Source organism: Micrasema longulum, unplaced genomic scaffold, assembly GCF_059751315.1.
Source record: "Micrasema longulum isolate JH-2025_06_02 unplaced genomic scaffold, ASM5975131v1 h1tg001792l, whole genome shotgun sequence".
Taxonomy (NCBI): domain Eukaryota; kingdom Metazoa; phylum Arthropoda; class Insecta; order Trichoptera; family Brachycentridae; genus Micrasema; species Micrasema longulum.
The window spans coordinates 280002-306846 of NW_028278966.1; the positions used below are offsets into that span (position 1 = coordinate 280002).

General features: G+C 31.8%; 1 protein-coding gene across 2 annotated transcripts in view; it reads right to left on the reverse strand.

Moving 5' to 3' along the window:
- rdgC (retinal degeneration C) overlaps nt 1–26845 on the reverse strand; it is a 401333-nt gene that overhangs the window by 194936 nt on the left and 179552 nt on the right. For both annotated transcript variants that reach the window (XM_088237799.1, XM_088237800.1), the window contains 2 exons: nt 15216–15343; nt 193–286 (listed from right to left, as the gene is read on the reverse strand). In XM_088237799.1, coding sequence (XP_088093925.1) covers nt 193–286; nt 15216–15343 — 222 coding nt within the window. The remainder of the gene's footprint in view (nt 1–192; nt 287–15215; nt 15344–26845) is intronic.

Here is a 26845-nt window from a genome sequence, read left to right on the forward strand (position 1 = left end):
AGTCACTTCTACTTGATTTTTTTTGGACATTTGCCTGATAGCAGCCGTTCAGATTCTATTCTATTTTACACAAAATCCGTCCTGTAAATGACGGTATACCGGGATTAAATCTCTCTAGGGGTAAATCCAGTACTCGTCAGTTTATCACATTTTTGGCATGCTTATAACATTCTAAATGTAAGAAGAACTTACCTATGGATGAAGATCGCGAAGTTGCACTGGATCCAGTGGCTTTTGATGCTGTATCGGGCATATGCGTCAGAAGAGCGTTGAAGAAGTTGTACAACTGAAAAAAAAAACTTTTTAAATTCACAGTTTTATGTAGTCCCAGCCGCACGGCTGGCGCTTCTTAACATTATGAATCCTGCTTAAGCTCGTATTACATGGGTTGGAAAACAGTTCAAGTTCATTTGGCGCAGGATCTTGTGCAGTGTCTTGTACAATGAACTATCTTACCAAATCTTTTTATTTTTGCTCTTATACACGGAGCAGTTTTTAGAATTGAAAATTACGCGTAAACTTGGGCCAAACGTACATGTTTTTGGTAACATGACAGATAATGGCAGTTTACAACTGTAAAATTATTTTTTTCATGACGACAACCAACTATGTACTGATTGTCATCATATGTGAAATAACATGGGTTTTTAACCTTATTGGAAACTAATATTTTTATACAGGGAAGGTAGGCGCGAAACAATCAAGACCAAGTATAAATAAAGTTATACAAGTAACAAATACGCGTTAACAGTTGAAGTTGACAATTAAAAATATCACCGGTGAAGTAAAACCATTTTCAGCTTAGAACGCATGCAGCTAGAGGCGCTATGTAGAAGTTTAATGGGAACCCGGGTATGTTTACTCACAGGAATTTAAAATGTATATTTAATTATATCAACAAAACAAAATTAAGTTTTCTGTATGAAAAACAGAAAATATTAACAATTTTTTTTCTAATCATTTTTAAAAACCTGTTACCGACGAAGATAGTTTTGTGAGTTTTCGTGAAAATAAGTGAATTTTCATACAAATATTTACAATTTCATACAAAAATATCGACATTAGTTAATACCGTCTCGGTATATACCGATGAAGATACCAATTTACAATCGCGACCCTGGACTGGTATTCTAAACATAATAACAATTAAAGAGATCGCTAAAAGAGGTTAGCGCGTATTTAGTATGTAAATACGCGTTCAAAGTGCGTTTTCTACGCGCGTTTTTGTGTTTAAAATACCACCCCTGGGAGATTTCGTAACCGTGATAAGTCATAAGGTGTGGTAAAAATAGGAAAGGGGATTGTCGAAATAAATAAGAATGGGTGGGAGCCATAGTAATAAGAGATTATAAATCTAATTGTAAAAAATAAATAAATGAATGGAAAATGCGTTCGTTTAAAAAAAACAGCAGACAAGCAAAGTGTCCATTTTATGAGATAAATTATAATTTTAACTTATTTTCCACCATTAGATTCAGAGTTTTCAGTTACTAAGCACCCACCCTACATTTTTTTAATGTTCTGAATCTGGACACGACGCAATAATTGGGTAAAATCTTGCACAAGATCTGGAACAATTATCTGACCCATGTAATACGAGTTTTATAAAGAACAAATTTTAGAGACGATTTGGATGGCTAATAAGATATACATACAACAGGCCAAAAGGCCCGATACAGTGGTAAATTACAACACAGAACTCCCAGACTTGAGAATAATCACATCAAATGTTTATGTTCTCACCGGGAATCGAACCCGAAACCTACCAGGCGTGAGTCAAGCATCTTAAACACTAAACTTTGGAAACCGCCATATTGCGGATGTGTCGCGAGATTAATTGCTTACTTTACAAGGCATCCGGTATTCCCATCTAAAGAGACATGAGAGTTGAACGTAGTTATGCAGAAAGCAGCCAGTCCTTGTGGTTTTTTTTGTATTGTTTTTGAAAAAAATTCTAAATTCAATTAAAAACAGCCAGGCCGCTTTCATGCAAAAAACTGTAATAATAACCTTTCGAAAATAATGCCGATCACAAAAATGGCATTTCTCAATTTGCAAAAAACACCCACAGCACTAGAAAAATCTTACGGTACTTGAAAAGTTATTAAAACTGGTAAATACGTAATAAGATTCTTGTTAATAATATTAAAAAAAACTAATGTAATCATGGTTTATCATTTGTCAAAGTCAAAAACATTCCATCTGTTGTGTAAATTTGATTATTCAATATTTTTACAAATGTGTTATTATCTCAGTTTCACTTTTCTATGACTGTCTGCTTTCTGTATAACTACGTTCAGTTAAGAATTACTTTTGAAATGTTAGGTTTTTTGACCTATCAAATTGAATAAATTAAAAGAAAAAATACTTAAAAAATTTCCTTTTTTTATTAAAATAATGTCAATTTTAATATAAATAAAGTGTTATAATTATAATGACTACATTTATTATTTTATCTGTCGTATTGCAAAACGTTGTTTTTGTCTCTATAATATCAGTAAAAAGGTGGCATATGGTTTTTGGTTTAATTTTTTTTTTATAAATCTTGGGTATAAGGAAATTCATGTTTTAAAAAAATATATATTAAGCCAAATATGTTAATATTATAAATGTTTTTAAAAGGCAGATTTGCCGTTTATGTTAATAAAATAAAATAAAATATGTCTTTCGAAAAAGTCAGATAGTAGGTAAATACTTATATTTACTAACATTAGTTAAAGTGTTTAACCACACAATTAACGTTTTGGATATAAATAATACTCGCAGGTTTTGTTACAAATTTCAACAAATTTGAAAATTCCATAATAATTTTGTCATAATAATAAATTTCGATAGGATTCCATTTTAAACATTCTTTCAACACAAATACCAAAGTAGAAGTATCCTTTTGATAAACTTATTTCAGTCAACATCTAATCACAAAACAATTTTAACGGATATAATGTTTTATAATATAAACAATATTGTATCACTTCAATATTAGTTTATTTGTGTTCGAATAAGTTAATAATTATTATGCCTTTGTTTACTTGAGTCGAGTATATACACGAAAATATTTAACAGATTAAGGAATTAATTGATTACCTAACTAAAATATATCTGCGGGAAGGATAAATTAGATTAATCCAACCATTCACTCAAAGCTAGCTCAAAGCAACTTTACCTTCCTGGTTCTTAAATTCCTTAATCATCTTCCTGAAGGTAAAAAACTCCATAAGTGCTAACTTAATTATGAAAAATGTTTGCAACTGGCTGACAATGTAGGTGGTAGAAAATGTTCAAAGTTCAAGAATAATGAAACTTTTTCAAAATACAGTCATCATCACTCCCTTTCCACATATAATGGTGCATAGGGCACTGCATTATTGCACCAATTGCAGCGCTTCTTGATATTTCTTTGTTATGTGAAGGTAAGGAGATAAGTCTTACTCTGCAGGTAACAATCCAAGGACAGTGAAATATTTTAGTGTAAAATCACCCTTTAAAATAAATATTTCATTTAAACCATGTCAGAAATTGAATCCGAGATCTCTTGCATGGCAGGCAAACGCGCTGACCGTTACCCCACGAGGTTAAGATATATGTAGGCCGAGGCCTATAATATATTGTTCACCCATTAATTCATTAAATTAACTAAATTATTGTATTCAACTCCATGGGTCCTGTGTTGAGTTGGGATGAGCAATTAGTTGACGTAGGCACATGAGTTTATCATCAAAAACCTTTTCAAAGTCAGTAGATACAACATCGAGACGTGAAAATTTTTCCAACAATTTCGAATATGGTTTGAAATATTTAAGAAATTCTTTGCTGGAGATCTAGTTGGTCTTAATCCATGTTGGTAATTCGATTTAGCATTTTTGACTGGATTAAAGATATGGAAGACTTTAATCATCTTAAATAGGTGCGAAGGTTTTCACGGTCACTGTTATCAATATGTTTCTTTTTTGGGTGATTTGGTTAGGACTTTTTCAGTGTACAATACAAAATTTAAAGATAAAGATTACACAAATATTACTCTATCAGATTTAAAATTTACATTAAAAATGCATAATGTAACTTAGTAGACATTATAATAATAAATATTTACATCTTTCTTCCCCTCTTTATCCTCTCTTTAAGCATTCTCGTCCTACTCCCGCCCAATTTACAATAACTTACTGTTCTTAAAAATAAAAAAAAATCTTAAAAAATATTTACGAATACATGAAAATAACATTTTTTATATTTTATTATTCAATTTGTAATATATTTTCTTTACGAACTTTGTATACTTTGTAGAAATCTGTTATTAGTTCTGAGTTTATGTATGTATAACTGTTGATTTCCCATATAAAATAACATAAAAAATACCGCGTGTGTTGGATTTGTTCCGACGTTTCAGCTACCATTGCATTATAAACTAAGTTGCCAGGGATATGATGAAATGTACATGGACAAACAGGGCGCACAGCAAAGAAAATGATTGACGAACACAAAAAAAAGTGTTAACTTGGGCATCCTGACAAATCTGCAATAGCGGAACACTTTATAGCCATCGAACATTTTTTCGCATTTGAACCAAAAATTTTGCATAAACCCAGTAATTGCAGTGCACGAATAATAAAAGAGGCAATTGAAATACACAGACACCCAAATAACATAAACAAATACGACGGGCTTAAATTAAACTCGACATGGTCCAAGCACTACATACTACAAAAATGAATAGTAATATGCCTACAGCCGACTGCATCACGGTACAAATTACTTGTACTTAAATACACACCTTTTTCTACAAAACACTCAGTTTACCTTGAAGATGGTTCCTGCAATGGTAGCCGAAACGTCGAAACTAATCCAACACACACGGTATCACCCAAAAAAGAAACATTTCAATCATCTTGAAAACTTTTGCAGGAGCTTATAATACAGCTACTGGTCTGTAATTTTCAATAACTGATTTAGTGCCCTTTTTGTGATTTGGAGCGACTTTCGTCAGTTTCCGTTTTTCTGGAAATATGAAAGTCTGGAGCGAAAGGCTAAACACGTGTTGTTAAGATTTTTAGAAAAATCCAGAATATTTTTTTAGCAAGTAGGGTGGAATGTGTCATCCGAAAAAGCCTGAGAAACCTTTAAAAATAATGTGTGAAAAAACTCAATCAAGTCAGTGTGTGGTTACCTGAGGTTAGGAAATAATTGCTTGATATTCACTGTCTCTTTTCATCTTATTAAAATAACACGTTTGTCTTGCTTAGTAATCTATTAAGATCATATGCCTTTCTCTCAATTGAATGTTTTATATATTTGTCTCAAGGTACTCGATATTTTTCGAATTTATTGTAATTCATGATTCATCTCTTTTTTTTTCTAAAAATTCCAAAAAAATCATATTTTATCTTTCTTCACTTTTCCTCTAATTCCATAAGTTTTGTGTCGGATGTCAATGTTTGGCCATTTAAGGTAGCTATGTTAAACTTATGGGTTTTCGTTCGCTGGTGTGTCGCACAATCAGACAGAAAATTCAGTCTGAGATTCTGGACCTCTCGTTCTTCTCACCTGGAATAGTCTATTTTTATTATCAGACATTTTATATGCCGGGTGGTTGGCACTACAACGCCGTGCTTGCCAGACGGGTTGGCGAGGGGTCCTTCCACGTTTGCCTATGCATCAATATTATCCACTTTATTACTCGATCTCTTACTTATCGCGCAATTTCCATGGGAGACCGAAGTCAAGGAGGTGTGGATAAATAATCGGGTACAGATTAATCTCCGACCGTTGCATTGACATTACTAAGTAATGCTGGCCATGCATCACTCGGGGAGTCAAAAAGACCCCCATCTCTCCCTCATATATGTATTGATGTATGGAGCAGAAACACTTACTCTCACCGAATTGACTATGAGGAAGCTCCGAGCAGCACAGAGAAAACACGAAAGAGCCATGCTACATATAAAACTCTCTGACCGGGTAAGAATCACTGATTTACGGAAAAGGTTGGGAGTAACGGACGTAATCGGAAGATTAGCTTAGCTTAAATGGTCATTAGCGGGACGTGTTGCCAGGTTAAAAGACCAAAGATGAACTAATGGGGAGTTGAGTGGAGACTTTGTGAGGACAATAGAAGTAGAAAAAGAGCCCCCACACAAAGGTCAGATAACTTAAAGAGAATTGCCAGTGACTGGATACAGAAAGCGTGAGACAGGGGCGGATGGAGGAGTATTGGGGAAGCTTATGTTCAACAGCGGACAGGAATGGCTGTGTGATGATTCAATATTTTATCATTTTTGGAGGTACTGACAGGCAAAATATTTCATTAAAAATAATCTAGCATACCTTAATATGTGGTTTAATTTTTTTCTTAAGTGGTAAGGTTTACTTGAAATTACGAGAAAAATCGTGGTTATATTAATTAGTGGGTTAGTAATAATTAAAAAAACATATTTTTTAAATTTATTGTATGAAATATATTGTACGAAATATATTGTAGTGGTTGAAGAATTAGTGGGTTCATTTTTTTTTGCACAAATATCTGAATAAATACGCAACCTTTAAATTTTATCATAAAAATATTAAGAAAAATATCTTAATGGCTTTGAAAAATAAATTATTTTACTTTAGTTTATAAACTAAGAATAAAAAAGATGATTTTACTTATGGAAAATGTAAGTTGATAAATTATATCCAGCTACTGATAACCTTTTTTAAAACTTCAAATACAGTATTATGCCTAATGAACTGAAATATCTACTGAACCCATATTTTTTTTGTTTGATGTTTTATTTTAGCTAGAACGCAAAAAGACATGCAATTGACAATTTTCCCTGAAATCTTTCATCACACAATCAACTCTCAAACAATTATTATTGAGATTCACCACTCTTGTCTTTGATATTTCGTAATTTCGCTCTCATAATCGAATATAACTGAGGCCGTTCTAGAGGCCGACAATGAGCTGATATTCGTCCTCTAGGGGAGAACTCTCTGGATCTCTTTAAATATAATTCAATTTGCTGGGAACTTTGCGTTAGGAGGCGATATTTGAAGCAAATTCGGCGAACTTTCTATCAATGTCTGTCAGCTCGGTATAAAGAAAGCATAATATTCTTTACAGTTCTGGTTTCAAACGAGAAATTTATATTCTGGTTCATTAGTTGATTCAGTCTCTTTTATCTGTTAGACAACTTTTGAACGGAGGATTTTTTACAAATTTTCCGGACTATTTGTACCCAAAAAAGTTTAGTTAAATAATTGTTGCGTTTTCTCCAAATTACTTAAAATGGGTCCATTCAAAAAGTAAGACAACTCGTTTTGTCTTTACTTTATAAACGTTGCATTTTTTTCTTATTGTTCTTAAATAAAATTAGCCACCAACATTGATATTACTATAGTACAGCTTATTAAAGCTTTTATTAATACGTTATGTTATCTTTATTTAGCCCGCCCGTTCCTGCATTGTTACCGGCGCAGCGTGGCGCTGCAAATCGCGCTTAATTAACTAATATTTTCGACAACTACTATGAATTTTGGTAAGGTATAAAAAAATACATTGTAAAAAAAATTAATTCTACTTTTATAGAATATACAAGAGTGTTTAATGTGACGCGTTTCATTTTGTTAGGACATTATCAAACAAACTTAAATATTTTATGATAAAACGGTAAACCTATCTAATACCAATTTGGAAAAAGACGAAATAAAATTATAAAACAAAGGATTTCAATACGATATCCCACAAAATGAAAAAAAAAACATCAAATCGAATCATTAGCTATCGACACAGAAATAATTTATTCAAAACTCAAAACAACAAAATAATTTTAAAACTATACACCTTATTTCTCAATTTTTTTAAAATAACATAGAACCAAAAACGTACACAACGAATCTGAAACACGCATTATGAAAAACATTCAAAATTAATTAACAAAAAATAATATCGCCTGTAGATATGCAAATAAAGGAAAATACATTGTCATAATAAACAGACAGCTATAAATTGAAAAAGTAAATGATTTACATAACCCAGAAAAAAATTTTGTCCTCCTTAAATATCCATCAAATAAATTAACAAAAAAAATAAAAAAATGATAAACAATGCTTACGAAATCTTTCTGAAATACGATCCGTTTTAATAATTAATCCTAGATCACTCACCTTATATGGGCAACCAAAAATTCACAAACCGAACATGCCCAGTAGTCTCATTTGTCAACACTCCGACAACAAAACTTGCCAACAAACGAAATTCGATATTTCTTTCATATACAAACTTTCATCCAAAACGCTGCATTCTAAATTTTCTTGATCTCATAGAAAAAAATCAAACACGTCACTTTGCCAACAAATTGTCAACTATTATCACCATATCTAATTAGAGTTTTTAATTATGTACCAATAAATGAATGTATAAAACTAGTTGATATCATACTAGAAAAGATAAATATTCAAACAAGAATCGCTTATGCAATAGAATCATTTAAATTTTGTGTTGAAACTAATTATTTCAGATTTGAAAAAAAATATTACCACCAATTAGAAGGCCTTAAAATGGGTAGCCAATTAAGCCCTTTACTTGCAAATTATTTTATGGAGGACCAAGAAAATAAATTATTTAAACCTAAATTTAAAAAAATAATTTATTTTTTATGATAGATTTGTCGGAAATATTTTAATTAGTTGGAAAGGGACAAATAGAAACCCTGGACTCATTAATTAGTTTTTCAAATTCACTTCATATAAAAATTCATTCACATTTGAGATCAAAAAAGATAGAAGCAAAAATTTCTTAGTCCAATCTATTAGTCGAACATTCGAGAGCAAACATAATTTTCAAATCCATATAAAACCTTCTTTTACAGACACCTCAATTCACGTGTATTCAATGTATCCATGGACATAGAAATTAGCAGCATACCATTCCATGTTTCATAAGTTAATTAACTACAACCAGTGTCATTCAATCTTCAATATTATTATTCTTAAAATAATTGATCGTGTCTATCATATATGGCCCCGTTTCACACGCATCGTGCCAATCCACTCGGTCTATTAAAATAAGGGTGGGTGGATACCAGAGGCGTGCGGTGGGGTTTTTTATTAGGGAAGCAATTAATATAGTAATTGGTACATAATAATATATACTGCCCTTAAGAAATTAAAGACAAACTTAATACTATGTACACATGATTAGAAATAATAACAATAATTTTACACAACTAGTAATAAATTATAATAACAAATCAACCAACTTCACTTTATATACTAAAGTAAATAACTGCGAAGTATTTTGTAGCATTATATTTGATTTGTTAAAAAACTTAACTTTTAAACGAAAAAGAATTTGTCATTATTTAAGCACGTAAAATCAACATATAAAGTAGATTAGAAACTTTTTTCTTATTACAAGTCTAAATTATATTGATGTAATATTTGAATTAAACTCTAAATTTTATTTTGTATTCCTACTCTATCACAAAATAATAATTATAATATTATTTTCAGCGCCAAAATACCAAAATCATGGCACGGCGTGGCCACGGCGTTCGCATCGCATCTAAATTACATGGGAAATAATGTGTAGGTATGTTTTGATTGCGTCCGTTGCCTAGTGAGAATTTAAATCTGCGCCTGCACCCCGACTGCGCGTTTAGTACGGTGCTGAAGCGGAATTTCGAATTTGGTTCCATCGCGATCCGCGATCGTTCTTTAAAATCAATACCCAACCTGCCAATAGCAAGCACTCGCCGATCAGTACGCGCATGACAGCGCTTGTAAATGGATGTACTGGGAGGCTACGTTGCTTTAAATCATTTTTTTACAAGGTGATTGTAAAATTCCTCCGCAACGTATCGCGATTATTAATAAAATTATTACCACATTATCTGTTTAAAGTAATCTTAATGTTAAATATTATGACTGATAATTAATTTTCTCTGCGCTCTAGAGCTCTGCGCTGGTTTGGACATGTAGAGCGAACGGACAGCAAATAAACGGCTAGGAATATTCACAATGCGAATGTTGATGGATGCAGAAATAGAGAAAGACCGAGAAACTACAGGCGTAACTTTATACCAAGTTTATGAGAACTGCCCAAAAGAAATACAAAACATACAGTTCTTAAAAAACACATAAAAAACTGTTCTTACTTTACGATGTTATTTTATCGACTTTTAATAATGTCATAATTTATTTATATTCCCTCATACCAGCACTTTAGCTGATTGGGAATATTTTTTACAAAATGTAAAGTAATGTAATATGTTAAGTAAAACTAAATATTTTTTCAATTATAAACAAAGCAATAATAATCGACATTTTAATGAAACTTTTATTCACGTTTACGTTGAACTTTTAAAGTAAGAAAGATTCAGTAGAAATTAAGAGTTAAGAAAAGAATGATTTTCTTCAAGAAATCGCTCTTTTCATAAAACTCATCGTTTTTACGTAAAACGGCTCGTTTAATTATTTTCACTCGGCATGTTTATAGCATGTTGTGAAACTAAAAATACGTCTGGAAAGATATGGCCGTTACTCGAAATTTCAAAAGTTTTAAAGGGTTGAGAGACGTTAAACTTTGCGAATTTATCTTCACCGTGAACTTCTAAGTTATTATTCTGTTTTGAAATTTGACGTCTCAAACGTGATGGATAGTCCAATTCTTTTGTAAATCAATCATCACCAAGTGGCTCTAAGTTGGTACTTAGTTTTAAAAAATATACTTATAAAAGAAATACAAAAACAAATTGCAAGAATTTTGCTTTGACTGAACTGTTAGTAGAAAAAAGAATTAAGAGAATAATGAGAATCCATATATTAAATCCATCCAGAATGAGAAAAAAACTACTAATCAGTACAATATTATTGAAGTAAGTGGTATCTTTCATCGTATTTCATTTAAATGTTTAATTTACTTTCATTGTACCAACTTATTCACATATTTTAGCCATTTATTTTCCCTTTCGAAACATGAGCATCTCACTTCATTGGAGAGGTATTGTAGCAATATTATATAATTACTAAATATATAGTTTACTTACAATGTTGTATTAAAACCTCCATTTTGTTTTTTTAAAGCACCCAAACGCCATTAATAAATAATATACTATTTTATAAATAATCAGTAGACTTTAGTACCATATTCCTGAAATCACTTATTCTTTGTCTTGTATTTTTAATTGTTTTACTCGAAGCTTTTCATCGTTTCTTCACAAATGCCTTAAACGGTTCTTCTACGACATCCGGCGTAAATTTGATAAAATACTGATTTAGGGGACATTCCTTCGGGGCTACTTTGCTATATAATGTACTGGATATTTATACAAAGGATAACATTATCACGTTAGGCTGTAGAGGACACAATCAAAAGGTTTATCAGCGAACAAACGGAATTTCTAAAGAAAGGACACGTTAGGATCGTGTCCAATTTTCTTCTTTATGACAAACCCGAAGGGTCGCCAGTCGCCATAATACTATTTACCCTACCCCTAGTTTCTCCTTCTGCCCTTGGCGTTATTCTGAATTCTTTTTAAATGTAACTTCATTTTATTTCTGCCATAAAGTATTTGTCGACGATCTATCTATCTTATGTTTTATAACTTGTATAAATTGTATCGGGAACATTATTTTATATGCAATTACAATAACGAAAAATACGTTTGACTATATTTTACACATTACGTATATGACAACATTTTGATACAAGCTTATACTTCTTCATGCTTTACATAGAACTAATATAAACATTTAATAACATTTTGTATCAAAATCGAACGTATATTTTTCAAATTAATTTGAAATATTTTAAAGCTTTCCGTTTCTTTATTTTTAATTGCATATTTTTTTATTCTTGTACAGTAAGTTTTGAGACCAATTTTTTTTTCCTAAATAATAATTTTATCTTATTTTCTCTCTCGTTGCGTGTGTATGGCATTATTGATCAAATTACGCAGTTATTATTTTTCATTTATTTTAACTCCTCAAATTTCTACGAATGAAAATTGTAATACATATAATATTAAATTTTTGGCTTCACTGTGAATTTATTGTAATATAAGTTGCCCGCTAGGTGTAATGGTTAAGGCAGTCGGTTGACCCACGAGGGTTTGTGTTCGACTTCCTTTGGAAATACAATAACGAAATCTGATTTTATCATGCTTGGGTAGCTCGTGCTAAAATTGAACCTTTAAGTAAGTCGGGCTCGTGGTGTAGCGGTCTGGGCGTTTGCCTACCATCTCGGGTTCGATTGCCGAAAATATTTATTTTAAAAGGGGTTTTCATACAAAACATTTTCACAGTCCCTTGACTGGCACGTGAAGCGTCAGACTGATCATCTTACCTTCGTGTAACAAAAATGATCAAGACGCTGCGATTGAAGTACCAATACAGTACCCTATGCACTTTTCGGAAAGGGAATGGAGTATATCGTTATTTAATTTGCCATATTAAAAACATTGAAAAAAGTATTGCAAAAATGCCATATTTATTTTTTGAAAAAGATCTGAAATAAAATTACCAGGATAATTATTTTAAATTTTAAAGTTAAATGTATGTATACTTTCTCGTTCGTTTTGTGGTATTACTTTGTGATCAATAACTTCAACTAATGATTTCATGATACACCTGTTTATTGAAATATATTATTACAACAATCTGAGTATGTCCAAATACTTGCAGACAGGCTGGATTTCCTCCCTGGCGAGTTATTTGGGTCGAAATTTATTGCAACATAGAGGGATACCACCTTTAAGAAGGGAATATGGAAGTCTAGACATTTTCAGGGCTTATGACCTGTCATTGGCTGGTATAAATGGCCACTTCACACACTGTGTAAATGCCTAGATTTCCATATTAGCTTCTCCAATGTGTTTTCCATCTCTGTTGCATTAAATTTAGATTTACATAACTGCCTGGGGAGAAAACCCAGCCAGTCTCCCAGCATTTGGACATACTCAAAACATTGTTGAATAAACTAACTGGTGTAAGGAGAAGTATAAAAACTGAAAAAAATGTTTGCAGGCGTTGCGTTGTAGGTGAATTGGTTCAGCCGGATAATTCACACACACATGATAAAGGTTTCAGCTCTTTTACTTCACAAAAGTCAACAGATGGAGGGTTCGAGGAAAGGCAAATATTTAAATTTAGGCAGAATGGTGAATGTTACACAGTGCGTAAAGTGACCACTGATAGGTCATAAACCCTGTTCTTCCATAGACTTCCATATTCCCTTCTCAAAGGTGTTTTCCCTCTCTGTTGCAATAAATTGAGGCATATTATTACGTCTCGATTTTTTTATGCGGACAAACAAAGGACTGAAACAGCATGTTGCCAGAATAAAACAAGCGGTAAAAATATTTCCGAGTACAGTTTATGACTCCATCTGGAAAACTGAATGAGATCCTAGACAGAAAGTTTATGCCTTTCGGTATATCTTTATTACAAGCCTCTGGATAGACCAAAGCCCACGGGGCATTATATCCTGAAGAGTTAGCATACAACCCTTGCCTGATACCTTTTGGGTGAGCGGGCCGAACACTTTAATTTGAGGTCAGACCACATTGCCGTAATTTAAAAAAAATTTTTGGCCACTTTGCGGTAACAGCTGGTTTCAAGATACTATAAATCTAAATGGCTGGGAATTTATGTAAGATTAAATAATTTCTTTTCGTCTTTTTGAATAAAACGATAATTTATGTTTATTGCGTTGTTTATGCTCTCAAAAACGTAATGTGTTTTATGTCACCGTTTCATTTGTATTAGAATCAAGGGAAGAAAAAAATGTTGAATAAATTAGAAAATTTTACTTCATTAAATTTAAACATAAATATAAACCACTTTTTATATTTGTTTTGTATCGATTAGAAAATAAAACTGTATGAAAACATAGATTAAAATAACTTGTAAAGCCTTTTTGTTGTAGGTTATTAAAATTGTTTGCACTTTTTACAATAAAAACGTTAAAGACACGTTTTTTACTTCATTCTAAAATCACGGATCATCGTTGCGCTCCTAGTACGTAGTAGAGATGAAAAAATAAGCTAAAACAGTTTTTTCAAACTGTTACTTTTCCAAAACCGTTGGAAATGTTTCATTACAAAACATGCTGTTGGTGACCGAGTAAAAAAAAAATATTAAAAATTATTTTTGAAAACAGTTGAAATTTTCTAACAAAGTGAATGCATAAAAAATAACAGTTTAAAGGTGCGTGGACAAAACGGATATTTAAAATTTCAACTTTTTTAAATAACCGGAACACCCATCTCTAGTACGTAGTAAAAAAAACTCTTAAATACTGCACAAATTTGCAAATTACATACATATACAATAGCAAAATGTGATTATTTGATGCTTTGGTTATCCGATAGTGTATGACATCATTCCGGCCTTTAGTTAAGATAAAAAAAAAAACATTCTCACTATCTATTAAAGTACATTATACAATATATTAAAGATTTATAAATAAATCTGAGTGTTGATTTCAAAACATTTTAATTATTACAGTGTTTTGGCATGCAATTTGAACTTTTTCTGTTTTTTTCTATAATTTAAGGTAGAGTTTAAAACAAACCATCCAGATGATTAAAAGTATTTTCTTATATTCGCTAAATTACATTTAAATATTTTTACACTAAAATTGTAATGAGACCATTGCTTTGACTATTTTATAAATTTTAAAAAGAAAGTAAATTTCAATAGTACGCGCAAAGAATCTATGTCCTACGTGGTATTTTATCCGCGTCTCACTTTGTCTCGCCTCTCCTTGCGCTAGACTAACGTACAAAGTTTCTAGATGGTTCTACCGCCCGCGATGCCTTCTCTCCTCACCAACCACCGCTGGCTCCGGCAGTTTTCTCTGACCGGCGTAACGGCCATTACAGATGAAAACGTCGAATTCACGTTTGAATCCGTCTGACCGAGTTTGTCTCTTGCCACCGGATATTAATGTTTTTTTTATAGAGGCATCATTCATAATGTGTGAATATAAACACTCGTAAAAAAAATCCGGCAATTGGTGCAAAAATACTAAATTTATCCATTTCCATGTGTCGCAAAATTCCACTGCGCAGATCTGATAAACGGTAGTTATCGCAGAGTACAAACTTAGTATGCATTATCTACAATGGGTGTAATTTTCACTGATTATTGGTGCCTCTACCTTACGCATTCGTATTCAAACATTATAGTACCTTGTAAATGGGCCTTTTGGGCCAAAATATAATAAAATGAGCACTCACCTTCACTTGGTCATGTTCCCCAGCGTATTCAATGCTTTGAAAAATGGTCCACGTGTATCTCCTTCGCACCTCCATTCGCGCAAGGTATCTTCTGTACCAACGCTGAATCAAAATGGCCGCTTTCATGGCTATAACAATCGAAAAATACACGTTAAACAACTATAACTGTTATCTACCTTTATTATTATATGACTCCGTTTATATACTTTAGAATTAGTGGCACTCATTATTAGGCTAGGACTATTGCTACTGGTCGAATTAAAAAGAACGGTATACGTGAACAATAGGGAAACATCACAATAGGGAATACCGATAAAAAATAATAAAATGGATGAAGAATAATAATTTGTATTTTACAAATTCATATGGATATTGAGGAGAAATATTTTCAAATATAATTTTAAAAAATAATGTATGAAAAAATATGTCACTAGAAAAACGCGACATGTTTGGCATTGATAATTGTGAAGTCAAGATTCGTGACAATGTTCTATAAAAAATTGAATGGTTTGGAACAAAGTTAAAAATAAACATGAATCGTTACGCATTAAGGGCGTGGCCAATGCAACGACTGTTTTTTGTGGGAATTCAACAATACAAATTTAAAAATATTTTTTATGCTGCTAATACGTAGCAAATTTTTTTTTTTACGCGACATTATTTTATAGACCCTTATTACTTTAAGAATGGAACAAATGTGTGTTTTTCCTATTATACATAGACCATTTTACACAATGCACACATGATAAGTTATGCGTCATGCGCTGCAGTTGCTAGATCAGGAATAATAAAATGTTGCAGTGTAGGACAAACTTTAAAAAAAAAAAACAGATTTACTGACTAAGTCCAGTATAAACATTCATTATAACGAAAAAAATAATATACAGTAACAAAAATAGAAACATAACAATAAAAATAAAAAGCCAAGACAAATAACGGTGGTGCCTCAAAAGTCGGTACCGCCAACCGTCAAGCATAGTCAACAAACACGACACACAACAGGTGGGCAGGCAACACAAAAGATCAGTCACGTAGGTAAGCATATCAAGGCACCGACGCACTGATCGTTCTTCCTTCTCTAAATCTGCAGCCCGCCACCTGCTACCAAGATCCAAGATCTACGTCTTATGAAATTACTATCAACCGCGAAGTACAAAATAGAGTCAGGGGTTCTTGTCTCATTCTGATTATTGAAATTATCGAGAATTTTCTATGCTGTTTGTCACTGGCAGCGCCAGGCCTTTGAGGGAGAAAATGTTTGATGATGGTACAACCAACATCATCAATATACTGTGCTGTAAAATACTGAAGTCTGTCTCTTCAGGGATAATACTTTTGCGGCCGGGTTCACACCCTTAGAAAGCTGTGAAAAAGTCGTCACCGTGGAAAGCCAGAAAAATAACGTAGGTAAGCAAGCAATATTCTACTACTGAGTTTATTTGAGTTGAAACACTCAAAAACAGTCCACTGATCTTTGACACGAGTTGTTTCGAATATTTGTGTTTTGATTGCTCGATAAACTGAATGAATAGGTATAATCACAGACCAACAAAATTACACATTTCAACCAAGTTTATGTTAGCAGTAAACCTACAAAATTTAGAATTAATTCAGATGTTGGCAAAACTGTGTTTAGGATTTTACATAAATCTCCATAACGTTACTGTGTCCCTAAATTATTTAAACAAAACATCAGTTTTACACCTTCAACTATTAAGCAGTCAGGTCTTTTTTTATTCTGAATTTTTGGCTTTCAGTAAGGGTGTTCATATTTGGATTATAACCCAAGCGCTTAAAACTGAAATGTAAACATTAAAAAGATTTATAACGTTGTTTCCGGGCCGTTTACGAAAGGAACCATCTTGAAAATTTATAGTATTTTAAGGATATTAACTGTTTTGCTTTATACACCGTAGTGGATTAACACATTTTTTGGTTATCGAAACAGTAATTTGATCAACAATATTTCGAGTTCGTCCAAATGTCTCTAGACATAAACAGGATATCACCTCCTAGAGAATTATTACTAATAACAAATTCAAAAATTCATAAATGTTTTCAGGCGTTGCTTACTTGGTGAAATAATTCAGTTAAATAAATTCCACCCACAGCAATAAAGGTATTGGCTAGTTAACTTTATTAAAAACAACAATTTTTTTTGGAATATGGATGTCTTAACATAGGAAAAATAATAAATTTAATAATAATTCCAAATGGCAATTTCTTCTAACCATCCATATTTAACGTTACACAGTTTGTAAAGTAGCCATTTAAATCAATCAATGACAGACCATAAGCCCTCCTGCAATATGTTAATCATTTTGATTTTTAATTTTGTCTTTCAATTTCAACTTTTAATTTTAATTCTTAACTTTAACTTTTAATTTAAACTATTAACTTAATTTTAATTTAAACTTTTCATTTTAATTTTAACTTTTAATTTTAAACATTTGATTTCAACTCTTAATTTACACTTACCTACATTTACTACCTGCATCGAATAATTTATTGTTGGTTGTAATTTTTTACAATTAAATTGAAATGTTCATGGAAGCAGAGAGAGGGAGGAAAATAGAATAGCTGTACAATGTCTTCTCCTTTTTATGAACTTTTTATGTAATATTTTTATTTTTACTTTTTTAGAATTAAATTATTTTTCCCCTCTCCTCCTGTATTCATTAGTGTGAAATCTGTAATTGGTCTTACTTTTTTAAATTGTTCTTTTGTACCTTGTTTTATAAAAAGACTGTATGACTTCATTAATAAATAAATAAATAAATAATAACTCCCTAGTACCATTACATTTAATTAACTTATTATTGTTAAGTTGGCAGTTATTATTATCATTATACAAAAAGTGTAGTTGTAAGTTTTTATGTAAATAATCTTCACCGGCAAGCCATATAAATTTGCTTGATGAGTCTTGTAATAAAAAAATATTATAAATGTTTATTTGCATACTTTAAAGTAGTGAATGCTTATACTATTGTTGTATTAAAATATGTTTGTTAAAAATTATAAAAATGTAATCCTCGTCGACGAAAACTAATTCCAGCAAAAAATATTGTTAATATTTTTATTTTTGTTATAACATAGCCATTTAAAAAAAAAATTGTTCAAAATCAACGAAAAGAAAAATGAGGAATAACACTTTTATTCTGAATCCCTTAGCTCTGGGTATATACCTAGTATATATGAAGGTTTAATTTATTACGCCTATTGTCTTCTTATGATTAATATATTCACATCTGTATTTGACTATAGCTGTGTAATCCTTGTTTTCTCAATATACGGTGAACTAAAACTCATTAGGAGCCCATAATTCAATTTAAAAGTCACCAAAATGTGCTCCAAAAAAGAAGATAGTGATTTGTGAAGATAAAAATATAATGAATCGAGTAATAATATATTATTTTAAAGAAAAAAAACTAGAAACGCATGGAATAAAAATATTTACAATACAATCATATCTTTATTTATATGTATAGTTCTTCCGTACGCGTGATGTCACTTTACTTCTCCTAAACAGCTTAACTGATTTACGTGTGGTTTTCAGACAAATGTAGATCTTTGCGCTGCGCGTGTTCTTAGATTAAAATCTTCAATCTAATATGTTAAAAAAGGAAATAATTTGTATAAATGTTTTATGCATCGATCAACCCGGGTTGCATTCGAGGAGAATACTTATACAATGAAATGGAAGGATGCTGTTTTTTTTTTAATAATCACAAACAGCATTTGTTTTTTGTGGATCTCAGTCAGATTATTTACTTAAATTCCTTATAATTTCAATCCATTTATTTCTTTTAACTGGATTTTTAGCAATACTAAAATAATAATAAATTACATTCAATACATTTGAAAAAATTGTAATCCTACATAAGTGCACTCCTGTTGGTGAGAAGAGCGAAGTTTGATATTTGCAAAAAGAATTCTATTTTGAAAATTATATATTTTATGTTTTGGAATTTAATTATAAACAACACCTAGGTATCTACTTAAATTCAGTATTTAAATATAAATAATTAATCATTCGTACAGAAAAAATATATATACGGCTGGAATTATAACACTTTTTTTTTGTTTTGGGGAACAACAAATCAATCAAGGCGAAACGAAAAGATTGAAATGTCGAACTTAATGTCAAATATATATATATAGTTTATTGAAAATTTGAATATCGAAAATATGTTTTGTGAAACAGCTCATGGCAGGCAAGGCAACGTTTGGGCAGAACAACGTCTGTCAGGTCCGCTAGTTCGTGTATAAAATTATGGATTTTTGAAAAACACATAATTTTCGAAACAAAATAAACATAGTCAATTTAAACATGATCATAATAACAGAGAAAAAGTAAAAATCAGTCGAAAATGACGAAATGGACGAAAGCGAGCATTTCCGACCACCCTTTCTGTTCGCGTTCTACAGTGAAAATAAAGCTGCCAAAGCTTCTCGCGGTATTTACGCAGTGTACAGAATACATTATTGACTAATCTGTTGGTTTAAACTTTAAACATAAGTTGAGTACGTTTTTTCATAAATCTAGAGAACACGAGGACACAAAAAAAACGAATAAGTCAGTTGCGTATTTTCTTTTATCATTTCACAACAAATTAGTTGATAATTCATAGCATCTTTACCGTATACTGCGCAAATATCGCGAGAAGTTTTGGCAGGTTTATTCTCTCGATTTAAAGCTAACAAAAAGAAGAATCGAAAACGCCCGCATTCGTCTACTTGACATTCTATTTTGAAGGCTTGTAATCGAATTTAAAAATATGTGTAACATAAAAACAAACAGAAAATGTTCTATGATTTTAACCATTTTTACTTTGGCTTTTGGTGCTCATTTAAAATTCATTTGGAAAAAAAAGGACACAATTTATTTTAGCACCCAATACAATTTTGAACCCTTGCTCATGTACATACGAGTACGCAAAACCATTTTTTAGACTCTGTTTTTATTCTCATTGCGAGTCTTACCTTTTTTATTTCTAGTTTCATAAGTATGGAATTGTTTGTAAAATTTTATTTTATTTTTAATTACCGTAGTTTTAAGGCACCGTTTATTTGGTATTTTATTCACACATGTAAAGATATAAGCTATGCCCGTACATCTTTTCATTTATAATAGTATGTTTTCAAAACAATATAAAGCCAAACGTAGCACCGCTGAAACACCTATAATTCTTGCTTATATAGGCACAACACGCCTTGTCAACAGATGACATACATTTAATTAACTTAGACACAAAATATAAAAAAACAAAGACGAAAATCATGAAAAACCACACTGTATGAAAAACGTAAAACGGAAATTAAATTATCATTAACAACGTTTTGAGTTTGTTCGATTTTTTGTAGACAAGAACTGGATTCAAAGCCCTAGAGAGCCGTTACTATCAACACGTTACAACAGAGATAAAGAACATTTCTAAAAAGGAAACATAGAAGTATAGCCATCTACAGAAATAATTAATCAGTATGCCTATGTTTGAGCATCCATATTCGTTGGCCAAACATCTAAATATTGTCTAAGGAATGATTGTTAATATTTTTTTTATTTTATCCATTTAATGCATTCGATACAAGCACCCTCAAACTGATAAAATACATTATAAACAGCAAAACGCGAGAAATCGTTTTTTCAGTAAACAGCGGTTTAAACGAGCAGTTTAAACCGAAACATTTCTATAATTGTGTTAAAATAACTTTTTTGTAATGTTCCAATGGACATTTTCAAATCTGGTGTGAAAATGTCAATTTAAACGTAACATTTTTTTTTTGAATCTGAATTTTTATACAAAAAATATTTATCCTAATTATGCGAAGAATAATTATTATTCGAACGAAAGTGATGCCATCTGTTTTTTTGTAAAAAAAGAGCACGAGAATATAACTCATTTCAAGGAAAACAAAAATGCAGTTCTGTGGCTGGTTTTTGTGTAAAAAAGACAAAAAATGAGACGAAATTTGTTCAATTAGTCGGTTATTGGCATTAGGCAGAAGTGCACGCTTATTATAAGACCGACGTATTTATGATTTTTGATTTAATTTGCTGTAACAGGCCTAAATTGTATTCTATTTTTTTAATAGTGGGAAATGAATTATTTTATAGTATGTCACTGTTTTTCTTTTCAAGGTCTGATCTTGAAATATTCTGCCTTTTGCTTGAGGTTGCACGATCTTACATCACTGGATGCAAACGAATTTTGTGGCACAGGCTTTTAAGAGTTAGTTACTTTCACGAGTTGTTAAAACAGCTATACCTATTCAAATAGTACAACAAATTCCGATAAACAATCTTCCCTCTCTACCCACTCCTCTTTTCATAGTATAGTGTAGATATTTAGTCAAATTTTATTTCTAAAATTTAATAAATGAACATATTTAAATGTTTTGTTTTATAATATATGTACTTACAATATATTCATTAACCTCGATTGTCGGTTTTGGGTTCAATTCCCGACGTGGTTGACATAAAATATTTATTTGAAAAGGCATTTTTGCACTAGAATATTTCATAGTCCTTGGACTGGTACCTGAAGCGTAAGACTGGTCATCTTACCTACATTTAACAAAAATGACTAAGGTACACTGCGTTTCGTGTACCAATGCAGTGTCCTATGCACCATTAGGTGCGGAAAGGGAATGATGATGATGGTGTTCATAAACAACTGATTTTCTCAAATTAATCGGATTGGGTAGGTAGGAAAAAACTGCCTGAAGGTAATTTGTCCGCCCTTATGCATATGTATGTAAACTGTTTGTATATATAAAGTGTTTAAATAAAGATAAAAATTAAACTTACATTAAGATAATCAATAATTTAATGTATTTATTTTAACGTTGACAAAAAATGTTTTCCTTAATTTTTTGTTTTTTTTTGTTTCTTTGAACTTCAATATTAGAGTCCAAACATAAAATTATATCATAATTACATACTTTAAACCAGTGTTTCTCACGGTGGGGCATAACGCCTCGGAGATGGGGCACCACGCTTTAGAGATGAGACACGTCGGCATTCCACATATAAAGGGGAATACTCATCGGTCATACAAAAAAATGCCTGAGATGTACAACATTGAAATATACGCCAAATTGTACTTGTGAAGTGACTGATAATGCTAAACTTGTTATTTTCGACCATCTGCACACTTTATTAAGTGATTTTAAAGAACGATTTGATGATTTAAAAGAAATAAATTTTCCAGCTCGGTTGACACAACCAATGCTGATAGATATTTCAAATGAACCACTGTATGAAGAGGAACTTTAAGAAATGCAAAATAATGATTCGATTACAAATTTATTGAATATAAATGGAATTATGGCATGGATTTGCTTGCGAAAAAATTAACACAAAATATCCTAATATTACTTTGCATGCCAGAAAATGATTATTACCCTTTCCCTTATCTTATTTGGTTGAATGTGGTTTTAGCGCCTTACGCAATTTACTCATTGAAAAACGAAATCGATTGGATATAACTAATAGAGGTATAGAAGACATTTGAATTTGCGGACGGCATTCGCGGACGACCTTCTCTTGACAGCCGTGGCAGACAATACAACAGAACTTGAGAGGATGACAGACAATGCGCTAAAAAAATTTCTAAATTGGTCCAAACACGTTGACAGTGTTTGTAAAAAAGCCGCAGGTATTACAAACAAACTTGTGAGAGCCGCCAAACCCACATGGGGTGCATCGCCGGAGGTTATGCATCAAATATACGTAGGCGCTGTAGAGCCTCTGATTACGTACGCCTCAAGCGTGTGGGTGGACGCGGTCAACAGGAAAGTCAATCGGAAGAAATCGAACTCCATCCAACGACAAATAACCATCAGGTCATGCAAGGGATACAGAATAATCTCCTTGGTATCAGCACAGGTTTTGAGTGGATTCATGCCACTCGATTTGAGGATCAGGGAGCTTGCAGAAGCATATGAGGTGAAGAAGAGCCTCACTTTGCAAGACTTGCCGCAGGACAGATTTTACCAGGGAGTGGGAGACTAATTCTCACTTCCTCATCCGGCGGAGCGCTATCCGACAGATCACGGCTATGATGATCAGGTTCTGCCTGGGACGGCGCAGGAAGAGTTGAGGATCTACACAGATGGCAATAACGATCCTGACAGATTGCAAATCTGGCGTCCATGCAATAACTGACCGAAATTCGGTCAACCCTATAATAATGGACATTAGAACATATATCCAGAAGCTTCGATACAGACACCAGGACGTGTAAATCGGCTGGATACGGGGACACTGCGGAATCCTTGGCAACGAAAAGGCTGATAAAAAGGCTTGGAAAGCTACGTTTAAGAAGACAGCCCCCGATTTTGCCAATTTCCCGCTCAGCTTCGCCAAAAGGAAAATAAGAAGCAGAACCCTTCAAGTCTGGAACGATCGTTATTTAATTGAACCTACCGTAAGTATAACTGAAATGTTTTTCCCTACCATTTTCCGTGCCTATGATTTCAGGAGAATGCAGAATGCTGGCTACGAGCTCACCCAGATGCTTACGAGTCATGGTGGGTTTATGAGCTACCTGCATCGCTTCAAGTTCTCCGAGATCGACAGCTGCCCATGCGACGATGAAACTCCTCAAGAAGTCCCTCACATGTTGTTGCATTGCCCCCTTTTCAGCTTTCAAAGACAACAGCTGGAGGCGCGATGCAGAAGCTTGGGTGACGATCTATGCGACATCCCATCGGTGATAGGTAATAAAGAACTCACACTAGAGGAAGTATTATACATGATCAATATAGTGCAGGCAATTGGTAAAATAAACCAAAGTAGGGAAGAAAATGCCGAACACTCCTCTAGTGGAACGGAAGGCCTGTTGACTACTGCCAACAGGCCGGCTTCTCCTGAAGAGTTTTGAGTGGTTTCCTCTCCACATAAGCAAATGCTAAGAAGTTTCTGATTAGCCCACATTAGTATATCCCTCCTGATCCCAACAGTTTAGATAAATTTAAAGAAATTTTATTGCAGAAAAATGCACTTTTGAAATATAAACCTTGTATATTATAAGCAAGGTAAATAATAAAGCAACTCCTATTTATAAAAAAATATTTTTTTTAAAAAATAGAGGTATGGAGGAGACCTAAGACTGAAATTAACTAAGTTAGATCGGGACATCAAATTTCTTTGTAGCAAGCGTAACTGAAATTAATGATGAATTAGGCGTCGAGATATGTGTGTGTTTGTACTCAATTTCAATTGTCACTTGTGTTTTATTATTGTTTTTATTTTATTCTTCTTAATTACATTTTTAATTTGTGTATTCTAATAATTTCACTTATAATACATGTATTAGAATATGTTTTATTTCATTCATAGTAGGTACAAACAAATGACATTATGATTAGAAAATTTACCTGCTGTTTAATTAATAAGGATGCCGGTGGGGGATGACTTTTGAAAATACTATGGTGGGGCATGGCATAAAGAAGGCGGGGAAAAACTGCTCTTAAACATCTTTAAACTAGCGGTTTTACTAAGCAAATAACATAACAATGATATTACGCTAGAACACAAAGAAAAAAATGAGGATTAAATTCATTTTAAGAAGCTCAACGCGTAGCATGTTTGAGAAGCACCAATCTTAAAATAATTGTTTTCTAAGAAGAAAGGGAAAGATTAAGCTTTTATTGAGCATTTTTCTATGCTTCTCATTCAAAGAAGACCTTGTTATTTGCACAACAAAGAATTTTTCTTAAAAGAGCAAATATTATAATACATCAAAAGAATACATCTACCTTCTTTTACTTGTTTCGTTGGGAGGTTATGTTTCTATTGTGAGTGGAAATAGGAGAAATGGCATGAGTTTACCACGCATATGTTTCATACTTATCTTCGTGAAGATATGGTACTACCGTCGTCCAACAAAATGGATGAAAACTTTGCGAAATGTTTACAGAACGAGATTGGCGTCCCTCGATAGGAGTTCACTTTTGTTTTACTCGCGGTTTAAGTGTATAAAACAACGTATCGTGGAAAATCTCATGAATTCAGTTGAAAATTTCAATGATAATACGAGATATGTAAAACGTTTCATATAAAAAGCGTGTTGATAAAACAGTTACAGAAATACAATAATACCTTCAATATATTTGCAAACGTTTTGTATAAAATATTTACATAAATTATAGATTTCGTCATTCTGTATTTATTTTATATCTTACACTTTCTTGTTTATTAAACCACTTTAAATTTAGTTTAACTAGCAGTTTTTTCATTTCGGTAAGTAGGTACGTGAAAAAATATTTAATAAATAGGGAAATAAATTTATAATAATGAATTGTATTTTCAAAATCAATATGGATATTATGGAGAAATGTTTTCGTACATTTATGTAAAAAAGGAATAAAAAAAAAACGTTCTTAGAAAAACGTTACGTGTTTGGCCTTAGTTGTTGTGACGTCAAAATTCGTGATATTGTTTTACACAAATTTCAACGGCCAGGAACAAATAAACATGAATCGATTATTCAGTGCGTGGCAAATGGAATCACCGCTTTTGCGGGAATTCAAAATTACAAATTCGAATCTATTTTTTATGCTACTAATAATAAACAAAATATATTTTATTTGCTGGACAGTATTTCATAGACCTTTATTGCTTTTTTTTTTTAAATATGTATTTTCTAATCTCCGTGTATTGAACAAAAAATAATCTGCGATTAAAGCGCCAATACGATGATGTGATGAGATAATATTTTATTGTAAAACAAAACATGCTGTACATGTAGCTACTGAGTCTCGTTTAATTATTGATGAATTGCATAGATACACATTTTTTTTTCTATTTTAAGACTAATAATCAGTGTCCTTTGGTTAAGTCAGTTGCGATCTTATATTTATTTATTTATTTATTTATTATCATTATATTACATACACAAAATTATAATTTATGTAAAGTTGCTTTGACTGTCTAACTAGGGCTATTTACCCCGTTCTAAAACAGTCAAAAAAATATAAAAAACAGTAATCAATTTATAGAAACAGTTATAAAGATACAGGACAAAGTGAAAAACAAAGTAAAAAATGGAGTAAAAACATGATAAAAAATGTAGTAAAAACATAGTAAAATTGTAGTAAAAACATAGTAAAATTGTAGTAAAAACATAGTAAAATTGTAGTAAAAACATAGTAAAAATGTAGTAAAAACATAGTAAAAAATGTAGTAAAAAAAACGTAGCAAAAAAAAATAAATTATTAAAACAAAGTAATAAATGCAGTAAAAACATAAAAACAGAATACATAGTAAGAAACATATTTAAAGTCATAATAAAAAAATGAATGTATGTTGTATAGCAAAAAGCGTATTAAAAGAAAGAAAAGAAAAAAACAGCATATTAAAAAATAAAGTAAAAGATGTGATAAAAATTGAAAAAAATAAATACATAGTTAAAACAAGTTAAAAAGTCATGAGGATCTTAAAAATTAAATCAGCAAAAAAATTAAATCAGCAAAAAACTAAAAATATATATTAACAATTTAAATTAAAACATGTGTTGGCCATCTAACAGCCGCCATTAACCCCTCAGACTCCCTGCGACCAATTTCTCCAAGGAAAGTAGTCAGCAACCTCTTTAGCTTGTGGTTCTTGCAACATTTCCATG